Below are 12,572 nucleotides of genomic sequence, written 5' to 3'. Positions count from 1 at the left end.
CTTCATGGTGTCTTTTAATATCTCACATCAGTTTCAGCATTGTTTGGGTAGATAGATGCACATTGACTTTTAATATCTTCCCCATGTTCAAGACTATGGGTTGATATTTGCAGTGGCTTTTAATATCTTCCCCAAGTTCAAGAACCCTATGGGTTGATATTTGCACATTGGCTTTTAATATCTACCACAGTACCAGAATCATATGGGTTGACAGTTGCAATGTGGTTTTTAATATCTAAATCCATATCCTAAACTGTATGGGTTGACAGTTGCAATGTGGTTTTTAATATCAATCCAGTTTCTGAACCATAAGGTTTGACATCTGCACAGTCGCTTTTATGAATTGACATCTTCACAGTAACTTTTAACATGTATCCCAGTTCCCAAACTGCATTGGTTGACATCTGCACAGTAGTTTTTAATATCTAAATCCATATCCTAATCTGTATGGGTTGACATCTGCACAGTGGTTTTAAATTTCTATCCCCAGTTTCAGAACTGTATGAGTGGACATCTGCACAGTGGTTTTTAATTTCTAACCCCAGTTTTAGAAATGTATGGGTTGACATCTGCACAGTGGTTTTTAATTTCTAATCCCAGTTTCAGAACTGTATGAGTGGACGTCTGCACAGTGGTTTTTAATTTCTAACCCCAGTTTTAGAAATGTATGGGTTGACATCTGCACAGTGGTTTTTAATTTCTAATCCCAGTTTCAGAACTGTATGAGTGGGTGTCTGCACAGTGGTTTTTAATTTCTAACCCCAGTTTTAGAAATGTATGGGTTGACATCTGCACAGTGGTTTTTAATTTCTAACCCCCGTTTCAGAACTGTATAGTGGACATCTGCACAGTGGTTTTTAATTTCTAACCCCACTTCCAGAACCATGAGTTGACGTCTGCACAGTGGCTTTCAATGTCTGACCCCAGTTCCAAAACCCTATGAGGTGATGTCTGCACAGTGGCTTTCATTACCTGATCCCAGTTCCAGAACTGTTTGGGTTGACATCTGCCTTTATAGCATACACACTATCTTTTCCTTACTAAATTTTCCTATGAGTAAAATTACTCACTAAATGTTGTAAAATTGCAGGCTCTTTATTGTTTAGTGATTTACAGAATACAAAAGTTAAAAACCAAGGCAGGAAATATGAAATATTTTCAAACTCTTACTCATTAAAAAAACAAATCATCCTAAAGCTGTATATAAAATCTTAAGCCATGTTTTATTAATTTCATTTTCACTAAATGTTCTTTCAATGACGTAAAGTTTTAATGGGTTTGTATGAAGTCACATGATCACCAATAAACTTCTCAATAAATCGCTGATTTCTGGTAGTACTGCAAGGTCCTAGTGCTAAAATGAACTAGACTTTGATTGAATAATTTGTCATGATGTTATACTTTTGAAGAAAACAAAATGTCATCACTGCCTTTAGCTTACTGTTTTAAAGGCATTAGCTCCTCAAAAAAGCTGATAATTGCTGATATAATTATTACAAAACCATAAGCAATGAAGTTATTAAATCTTCTTTCTGTTTGTCTGCAATGTATTGTGTAAAATTATTGCACAATCCATGAAATACAATAGCCAAACGATGTTTGCTCAATCATCTATCATACACAACCAAGCACCAAAGAATGGTCTAAAACATTTCTCACACAAATTTATAAATCAATTAGTTTAATTACCAAGTTATGCGACAATAATAAAATTAATGCCTGCTCAATCTCCATTCAGACCTGTGTACTAAAACAACGGCCAACGTTGAAATAAATTTTTCACCCAAATTGTCAGGCAGATTTAGTTATTGCCACATAGCTGCTTCTCCCTCAACCTATGAAACTGATTGGTTTACTCCCAGAGATGGTTGAGGCACATACTTCCTCAATTCATAAAACAAGTTTTTTTTTTAAAAAAGAAACTTCCGATGTCTGATTTATTCAATTTCTTCAGTTAACTGACCTGTTTGGATACTGCATGATAAATTACATAACATGACTGCTTTGTGAACGTTAAACATGTTATTGTGTGGTTTCAAAGTAGGTAACACTATATGCTATATACAATAATATGATGGGGGCATAAAAGTAAACCAAATGGAAAGCTGTATTAATCAATAAATGGAAATCTGATGCTGTGCATGGGCTTGAAGATTCAATGGGTATATAATGGTGATACTAAATCCTTGACTGTGCTGATGACCTAATACTTACAATACAAGCCGACTCCTCCAGATTGTTACCCCAGATGTAGATGGATGTAAGGGTTGAGTTGGACTTCAGTGCATCAGCTAAAGCACACAGCCCCTTGCCATTAATGTTATTACTTTTTACAACAAGGCTACAAAATAAATATGCTTGTATGAATACACAGTCACTAAGTTTACCTTGAATTTTAGCATTGTTTTTATTTTATTTTTCACAATAATATCACGATATTTAAAATTGTGGAGACTATCTGGAAGACGAATATAAATTATGACAGAATCCTTTTTCCTTCCATCCAAAAATGTGAACCTTCATGCCAGGTTGACAAAGGAATTGTATGTACTTGCTTAAAAGCTGAGCCAGTCCAACTGCAGACAATATAGACCCTGATAAACCATAGCGTAATGAATCATCAGATCAGAGTCTTTGTTGTTTGTTCTACTGACTATTCCTAACAAATCTAAAATAACATTATGCGATGGCAGATCTAAGTCTGTACAGTTTGCATTTATACTATACTTATACCCAGGCATATATGGTACTGCTTTCTGTGGCAACTTTGACTGCCAAACAGGATCCATGATGTCTGCTTTTGAAATGTGATATTTTGCCAATGAAGGTAATGACAAAATGGAATTTACTGCATGCCATCTGTACTCACCAGTAAATCAAGTTCAACTGCATACTGAGATCTGCTGTCACATACTACAATTATCGATCTGCATCTCAGTAATCAGTACAACACAGACCCTGATCAACTTGAGGATCAGGGAATATTTTTGTGTGCAGCTGGACTCTACTTTAAAGTGAGTATAAATTGTTTTCTTCATTCACATGTCAGACAAAAAATTTAAGTTAAAATACATGAACACGATATAAAAAAAAAAGAGATGCAAAGTTTTCAATCAGACAAACATTTTAAGACTCAGCAGTGTGAACAGATTTAAAACCCTGAAACAAAAATGAAAAATGAGTATAAATACCTTAGTGTATATATGTATGTATGTATGCATGTATGTATATATAAGGATTAACAAAACCTTGGCAGCATACTGACCATACACTAATGTGTAAAAAACATTTATGATTAAGAATTTAAAAAATAAAATAAAAAATAAAGCCTTCCAAATCAACATAAAGTACTACAAAAAATAGTCCAAGTGTCCTTTGACCTTTTCCACCCCACTATAGCTATTTTGACATTGTTTTTGTGGGGGTAAATGAGATAAATGTCAAGCTGTATGAAATGGGATGGAAAAGTCACAGGAAACTACATAAGACAAAAAGGAAAGATGTTAAAACTCTGCAAAAGTTATATAGGATAAAAGAGAAATAAATCCATAAAATCCTTAAATATATGGACACAAGTTGTTATATAAATCATATTACCCCAGAAAGTCCAAGATCTGCTCCAGTGGTAGATCATAAAGTTTCTTAATTGCATTTACAAAGATAAATTGTGTCTTGAGGATATAAAGGTCTATTTATTTCTCTTGAGCTAGTTTCCATGACTGCTGCAAAACCAGTCAATGCATATCAATGAAATTTGTATTGTATTACGTATTCAGTTGATTTCAAGATTTATCTTTTTTTTAAATTCAGATAAACTTTTAGTACTTTTAGTACCCAGACTTGTTTTTTTCTTTACTAAAACCAAATGAACAAAAATGTGTTACTGTAAGCATGTGAAATTTTGAATGTCATGCTTGTATTCATATACGACCTGTGTGATTTTGAATGTCATGCTTGTATTCATTATGTATGACCTGTGTGATTTTGAATGTCATGCTTGTATTTATTATATATGACCTGTGTGATTTTGAATGTCATGCTTGTATTTATTATATATGACCTGTGTGATTTTGAATGTCATGCTTGTATTCGTTATATATGACCTGTGTGATTTTGAATGTCATGCTTGTATTTTATATGACCCGTGTGATTTTGATTGTCATGCTTGTATTCATTACATATGACCTGTGTGATTTTAAAATGTCATACTTGTATTCATTACATATGACCCGTGTGATTTTGAATGTCATGCTTGTATTCATTATATATGACCTGTGTGATTTTGAATGTCATACATGTATTCATTATAGATGACACGTGTGATTTTGAATGTCATGCTTGTATTCATTATATATGACCTGTGTGATTTTGAATGTCATGCTTGTATTCATTATATATGACCTGTGTGATTTTAAATGTCATGCTTGTATTCATTATATATGACACGTGTGATTTTGAATGTCATACTTGTATTCATTACATATGACACGTGTGATTTTGAATGTCATACTTGTATTCATTATATATGACACGTGTGATTTTGAATGTCATACTTGTATTCATTATATATGACACGTGTGATTTTGAATGTCATGTTTGTATTCATTATATATGACACGTGTGATTTTGAATGTCATACATGTATTCATTATATATGACCTGTGTGATTTTGAATGTCATACTTGTATTCATTATATATGACCTGTGTGATTTTGAATGTCATGCTTGTATTCAATATATATGACCCGTGTGATTTTGAATGTCATGCTTGTATTCATTATATATGACCTGTGTGATTTTGAATGTCATGCTTGTATTCATTATATATGACCTGTGTGATTTTGAATGTCATACTTGTATTCATTACATATGACCGGTGTGATTTTGAATGTCATGCTTGTATTCATTATATATGACCTGTGTGATTTTGAATGTCATGCTTGTATTCATTATATATGACCTGTGTGATTTTGAATGTCATACTTGTATTCATTACATATGACACGTGTGATTTTGAATGTCATACTTGTATTCATTATATATGACACGTGTGATTTTGAATGTCATACTTGTATTCATTATATATGACACGTGTGATTTTGAATGTCATGCTTGTATTCATTATATATGACACGTGTGATTTTGAATGTCATGCTTGTATTCATTATATATGACACGTGTGATTTTGAATGTCATGCTTGTATTCATTATATATGACCCGTGTGATTTTGAATGTCATGCTTGTATTCATTATATATGACCTGTGTGATTTTGAATGTCATACTTGTATTTATTATATATGACCCGTGTGATTTTGAATGTCATGCTTGTATTCATTATATATGACACGTGTGATTTTGAATGTCATGCTTGTATTCATTATATATGACCCGTGTGATTTTGAATGTCATGCTTGTATTCATTATATATGACCTGTGTGATTTTGAATGTCATGCTTGTATTCATTATATATGACCCGTGTGATTTTGAATGTCATGCTTGTATTCATTATATATGACCTGTGTGATTTTGAATGTCATGCTTGTATTCATTATATATGACCTGTGTGATTTTGAATGTCATACTTGTATTCATTATATATGACCTGTGTGATTTTGAATGTCATACTTGTATTCATTACATATGACACGTGTGATTTTGAATGTCATACTTGTATTCATTATATATGACACGTGTGATTTTGAATGTCATGTTTGTATTCATTATATATGACACGTGTGATTTTGAATGTCATGCTTGTATTCATTATATATGACACGTGTGATTTTGAATGTCATACTTGTATTCATTATATATGACACGTGTGATTTTGAATGTCATACTTGTATTCATTACATATGACACGTGTGATTTTGAATGTCATGTTTGTATTCATTATATATGACACGTGTGATTTTGAATGTCATGTTTGTATTCATTATATGACACGTGTGATTTTGAATGTCATGCTTGTATTCATTATATATGACACGTGTGATTTTGAATGTCATACTTGTATTCATTATATATGACACGTGTGATTTTGAATGTCATGTTTGTATTCATTATATATGACCTGTGTGATTTTGAATGTCATGCTTGTATTCATTATATATGACCCGTGTGATTTTGAATGTCATGCTTGTATTCATTATATATGACCTGTGTGATTTTGAATGTCATGCTTGTATTCATTATATATGACCCGTGTGATTTTGAATGTCATGCTTGTATTCATTATATATGACCTGTGTGATTTTGAATGTCATACTTGTATTCATTATATATGACCTGTGTGATTTTGAATGTCATACTTGTATTCATTATATATGACCCGTGTGATTTTGAATGTCATACTTGTATTCATTACATATGACCTGTGTGATTTTGAATGTCATACATGTATTCATTATATATGACCTGTGTGATTTTGAATGTCATGCCTGTATTCATTATATATGACCCGTGTGATTTTGAATGTCATACATGTATTCATTATATATGACCTGTGTGATTTTGAATGTCATGCTTGTATTCATTATATATGACCCGTGTGATTTTGAATGTCATACATGTATTCATTATATATGACCTGTGTGATTTTGAATGTCATGCTTGTATTCATTATATATGACACGTGTGATTTTGAATGTCATACTTGTATTCATTATATATGACACGTGTGATTTTGAATGTCATGTTTGTATTCATTATATATGACACGTGTGATTTTGAATGTCATACTTGTATTCATTATATATGACACGTGTGATTTTGAATGTCATGCTTGTATTCATTATATATGACCCGTGTGATTTTGAATGTCATGCTTGTATTCATTATATATGACCTGTGTGATTTTGAATGTCATGCTTGTATTCATATACGACCTGTGTGATTTTGAATGTCATGCTTGTATTCATTATGTATGACCTGTGTGATTTTGAATGTCATGTTTGTATTCATTATATATGACACGTGTGATTTTGAATGTCATACTTGTATTCATTATATATGACACGTGTGATTTTGAATGTCATGCTTGTATTCATTATATATGACCCGTGTGATTTTGAATGTCATGCTTGTATTCATTATATATGACCTGTGTGATTTTGAATGTCATGCTTGTATTCATTATATATGACCTGTGTGATTTTGAATGTCATACTTGTATTCATTACATATGACACGTGTGATTTTGAATGTCATACTTGTATTCATTATATATGACACGTGTGATTTTGAATGTCATACTTGTATTCATTATATATGACACGTGTGATTTTGAATGTCATGTTTGTATTCATTATATATGACACGTGTGATTTTGAATGTCATACATGTATTCATTATATATGACCTGTGTGATTTTGAATGTCATACTTGTATTCATTATATATGACCTGTGTGATTTTGAATGTCATGCTTGTATTCATTATATATGACCCGTGTGATTTTGAATGTCATGCTTGTATTCATTATATATGACCCGTGTGATTTTGAATGTCATACTTGTATTCATTACATATGACACGTGTGATTTTGAATGTCATGCTTGTATTCATTATATATGACCTGTGTGATTTTGAATGTCATGCTTGTATTCATTATATATGACCTGTGTGATTTTGAATGTCATGCTTGTATTCATTATATATGACCTGTGTGATTTTGAATGTCATACTTGTATTCATTACATATGACACGTGTGATTTTGAATGTCATACTTGTATTCATTATATATGACACGTGTGATTTTGAATGTCATACTTGTATTCATTATATATGACATGTGTGATTTTGAATGTCATGTTTGTATTCATTATATATGACACGTGTGATTTTGAATGTCATACATGTATTCATTATATATGACCTGTGTGATTTTAAAATGTCATGCTTGTATTCATTATATATGACCTGTGTGATTTTGAATGTCATACTTGTATTCATTACATATGACACGTGTGATTTTGAATGTCATACTTGTATTCATTATATATGACACGTGTGATTTTGAATGTCATGTTTGTATTCATTATATATGACACGTGTGATTTTGAATGTCATACTTGTATTCATTACATATGACCTGTGTGATTTTAAAATGTCATACTTGTATTCATTACATATGACACGTGTGATTTTGAATGTCATACTTGTATTCATTATATATGACCTGTGTGATTTTGAATGTCATACTTGTATTCATTACATATGACCTGTGTGATTTTAAAATGTCATACTTGTATTCATTACATATCACCCGTGTGATTTTGAATGTCATGCTTGTATTCATTATATATGACCTGTGTGATTTTGAATGTCATACTTGTATTCATTATATATGACCCGTGTGATTTTGAATGTCATACTTGTATTCATTACATATGACCTGTGTGATTTTAAAATGTCATACTTGTATTCATTACATATGACCCGTGTGATTTTGAATGTCATGCTTGTATTCATTATATATGACCTGTGTGATTTTGAATGTCATACTTGTATTCATTATATATGACCCGTGTGATTTTGAATGTCATACTTGTATTCATTACATATGACCTGTGTGATTTTAAAATGTCATGCTTGTATTCATTATATATGACACGTGTGATTTTGAATGTCATGCTTGTATTTGTTATATATGACCCATGTGATTTTGAATGTCATACTTGTATTCATTATATATGACACGTGTGATTTTGAATGTCATGTTTGTATTCATTATATATGACACGTGTGATTTTGAATGTCATACATGTATTCATTATATATGACCTGTGTGATTAACTTTGTTGGCCACTTAATGAATATCCCAGCTGCTTGCATAGGGGATATCCTGATTTTAGTGTTACATGCGTAGCATACATTTGTTTGTCCATTCTGTCAAGCTTGCTAGCATCATTGCACAAATAAACATCACCACAAAAAATTGCGATTTTTTTTTTTTTGCACAGATATATCAACTAATTAGATTTTAAAGTCCTTATACACTTGTTATACAAATTTTTTATCTTAAATTGTTTGGAATAGGTCATTTTGAAATGAAAGCCTTGTTAGTTATCTAAACTGCATGACAAACAACATTGATGCATTATATTTCCATGCCTGCATACAAATTATATTTCCATGCCTGTATACAAATTATATTTCCATGCCTGCATACAAATTATATTTCCATGCCTGCATACAAATTATATTTCCATGCCTGTATACAAATTATATTTCCATGCCTGCATACAAACTATATTTCCATGCCTGTATACAAATTATATTTCCATGCCTGTATACAAATTATATTTCCATCCCTGCATACAAATTATATTTCCATGCCTGCATACAAATTATATTTCCATGCCTGTATACAAAAGTTTAGGTCAAATTCATGCACATTTTAAACTTATAAAAGATTTAGAAATTTTGTGGGATATTCTCTGTATAGCGGCATACCAATTTACAACATATTTATTCCCAAATAAGTTGCTTGTAAACATGAGGAATCCAGACCAACTATTCACTTCAAATAACAATAAAGGAAATATATTCTTAGTAATTACTGTTTAGATACTGAGACATTCAGACTTATACATTTCTGATTAATGACGATTCAGTTAATCAGAAATTTGTCATTAAATGGGTATTGAAAAAACACCAGCTATTCATTTACTCTCTATCTTTTATGTGTGATATCATTTTATCCTGACCATAATAATCATTTCTATTTCTAGGTTGATATTACTTCCTGATTATAAAACTAGTCTCAATCTAAGATGATATCATTACTTTCTGACGGTAAAAGTAAAGTCTGTTTCTAGGGCAATATCATTATTTTCTGACAAAAAAACTGAAGTCTGTTTCTGCAATGATATAATTACTTTCAAACTATAAAATTACAGTCTCTTTTGTGGCTGATATCATAACTTTTGTATCATAAAATCAACATCTTTTTCTGGAAAGATAAGTTTATTTCCTGATGATAAAACTAGAGTCTCATTTAAGGGTGATATAATTACTTTCTGACTATTAAATTAGTTTCTTTGAGTGTGTTATCAACAACAAAATTCCTCATATCTACTTGTATTTACATAGTGGCACAGGGGCAAGTAATTTAAGATATCTATCCAACCAAATGAGTACAAATTTTTAAACAGATTTTGAATCTGATAATGTCAGAATGTAGATTTAGTTAAATCAATCCCATATGAGTAAAGGTTACAATTCGCGTCGTAGAGACATGTAGCAAAATGAAAATTGTTTAAGCCCTGCCTTCCTCATGCACAAATTTAAAAATGTCTCTTTTAGCTTAAAACTACAGCTCTTATATGCCCAGTGGCATGAAGGATGAATCCACTCTTAACAGATATGCATGATTTGTCAGGATGTACAGATTTTTAATATCAGGCTGATTTAATTTTCCAGAATTTGTGACTGAAATACCAGATTTATGTCGATGCTGATATAAAGAAATGAGCTTCAGCAAGAAGCCCATGAAGTCAGCTGATGGTAATCAATTCAAGGTTTTGCACAAATTGATTTTGTTGTCTTTAGGGTTTCTTAGTTGGGGGATTGGGATGGAGAATGCCACCCTCACATAATTCTGTTTTATCTGACTGGTTGTGGTGATGGATATGGTTGTTGTTATGGACAAAAGAGAACAGTATTACCTATCATTCACATAATAACTGAAGAATAATTTTACAGTGTGTGTCAGCAGACAGTAGCTGTCACTATAACAGCATTTTGACATTGTGATTGGGTCCACAAACCAGTCAAGTCAGCAATAACATGATGGATTTCTTGCTACAGAGCTCTCAAACTGCACACTGCAAAGAACCTGATCTGCCATCACATAATGCACCTGCAGATATGAGTTGATGTTGTTTGCGAGGTGTAACCAGTAGAAAAAACAGACTCTGAGCTCTTTGTGCATTATGCAATACAGAAGTATATTTGGTAAATGATCACATTGCCATGTTCTTTTTAGTCTATAAAAAATACAATTTATAGAGGAAAAGCATCTCTCTTACTTATTTCTATTACTTTTTGAAAAATGGTGCACAAGACTTTGTCATTTCATCAGGACTAACTGTTAGTTTTATTTTTTGCTAATTAATTGCTTAGAATTTGTTATTTAAATCTTTGTATTCTGCTATCACTTCAATAAAATCAACTTTGCTCAATTTAAATCGTTATGCCAGGTTTGGATACCAAAATTAAATTTGTGCAGATGTGTTTTTGTATATCTCTGATTCAGATTGAAAATAGGACTAAATCGGATCGGTAGTTACATCACTGAAGAGAGTTATTTAATTCTGGATTCATTATTAGATTAGTTTTGTAAATTAAATACTACATCAACAGAAACTGCTTACATTATTTGCTTGACGCTTTTTCACACCCATATACTCATATACTAACTAGCTGAAGCCCAAGAAATTAAAGGAACAAGATAAAAAAATCATATTCCTGGATTAATGGACTTTACATCAAACTCTAATGATTTTGGAGAAGAAATAAATATAATAGGATTTACCATTTTATCTATAATGATTAGCACTTTTATTCCATGACCATGCTAATACTCTACAATAGCACTTTTATTCCATGACCATGCTAAGACTCTACAATAGCACTTTTATTCCATGACCATGCTAAGACTCTGGAATAGCACTTTTATTCCATGACCATGCTAAAACTCTGCAATAGCACTTTTATTCCATGACCATGCTAAGACTCTGGAATAGCACTTTTATTCCATGACCATGCTAAAACTCTGCAATAGCACTTTTATTCCATGACCATGCTAAGACTCTGCAATAGCACTTTTATTCCATGACCATGCTAAGACTCTGCAATAGCACTTTTATTCCATGACCATGCTAAGACTCTACAATAGCACTTTTATTCTATGACCATGCTAAGACTCTACAATAGCACTTTTATTCCATGACCATGCTAAGACTCTGCAATAGCACTTGGTTTTATTCTGTATTTATGATTGTTGTTGTCGTTGTAGGGTTTAACGCCATTTTTCAGCACAGGATAGGCTATACATGGTGGCCAGTATTAATGGTGGAGGAAGAACCCGGAAAAACCCCGGAAAGAACCACCGACCCACGAGGAGCTACTGGCAAGCTTTCTCACATACCCACATTGGCCGAATCTGAGACTCGAACCCATGCAGACAGAGGTGAGATGGCAGTGATCTGTAACAGAGAGCGCTTTAGACCACTTGGCCACACGGGGGCCCCCCTGTATTAATGAAATCTTATACTTAAAGCAGCTATAACTGTAATAATTTATCTTTTTTAAAAAAAAACAGTTTTACAAGTTGTTATTAATCCTGATCCATTAAAACACAGCTGTATGCCTTTACAACTTTTTCCATGTGCTGTAGCAGTCTGAAACAATAATGAACTTGTCATTTTACTTTGCAGATATTCCGAGATATAAAATTACAAAGCATCCTGGACCCACTGCAGCTATGTAAAACCTAAGTTATAAGAACCATCACAAATGTATATTGTTTTTACAAAGATACCTTTATGGGTATCTGAACAAAC

The 12,572-nt window shown here is 32.1% G+C and overlaps 1 protein-coding gene across 3 annotated transcripts in view; it reads right to left on the bottom strand.

Moving 5' to 3' along the window:
- The window catches only part of LOC149772762 (leucine-rich repeat-containing protein 34-like), a 54,446-nt gene that overhangs the window by 4,412 nt on the left and 37,462 nt on the right, over positions 1-12,572 (bottom strand). For all 3 annotated transcript variants that reach the window (XM_089947327.1, XM_089947330.1, XM_089947329.1), the window contains one exon: positions 2,215-2,341. In XM_089947327.1, coding sequence (XP_089803453.1) covers positions 2,215-2,341 — 127 coding nt within the window. The remainder of the gene's footprint in view (positions 1-2,214; positions 2,342-12,572) is intronic.

The sequence above is a fragment of the Sinohyriopsis cumingii genome, unplaced genomic scaffold (assembly GCF_028554795.1).
Source record: "Sinohyriopsis cumingii isolate HCF-2022 unplaced genomic scaffold, ASM2855479v2 utg001176l, whole genome shotgun sequence".
Taxonomy (NCBI): domain Eukaryota; kingdom Metazoa; phylum Mollusca; class Bivalvia; order Unionida; family Unionidae; genus Sinohyriopsis; species Sinohyriopsis cumingii.
Note: the sequence above shows the minus strand (reverse complement) of the source record. Positions and strands in the feature narration are given on the sequence as shown.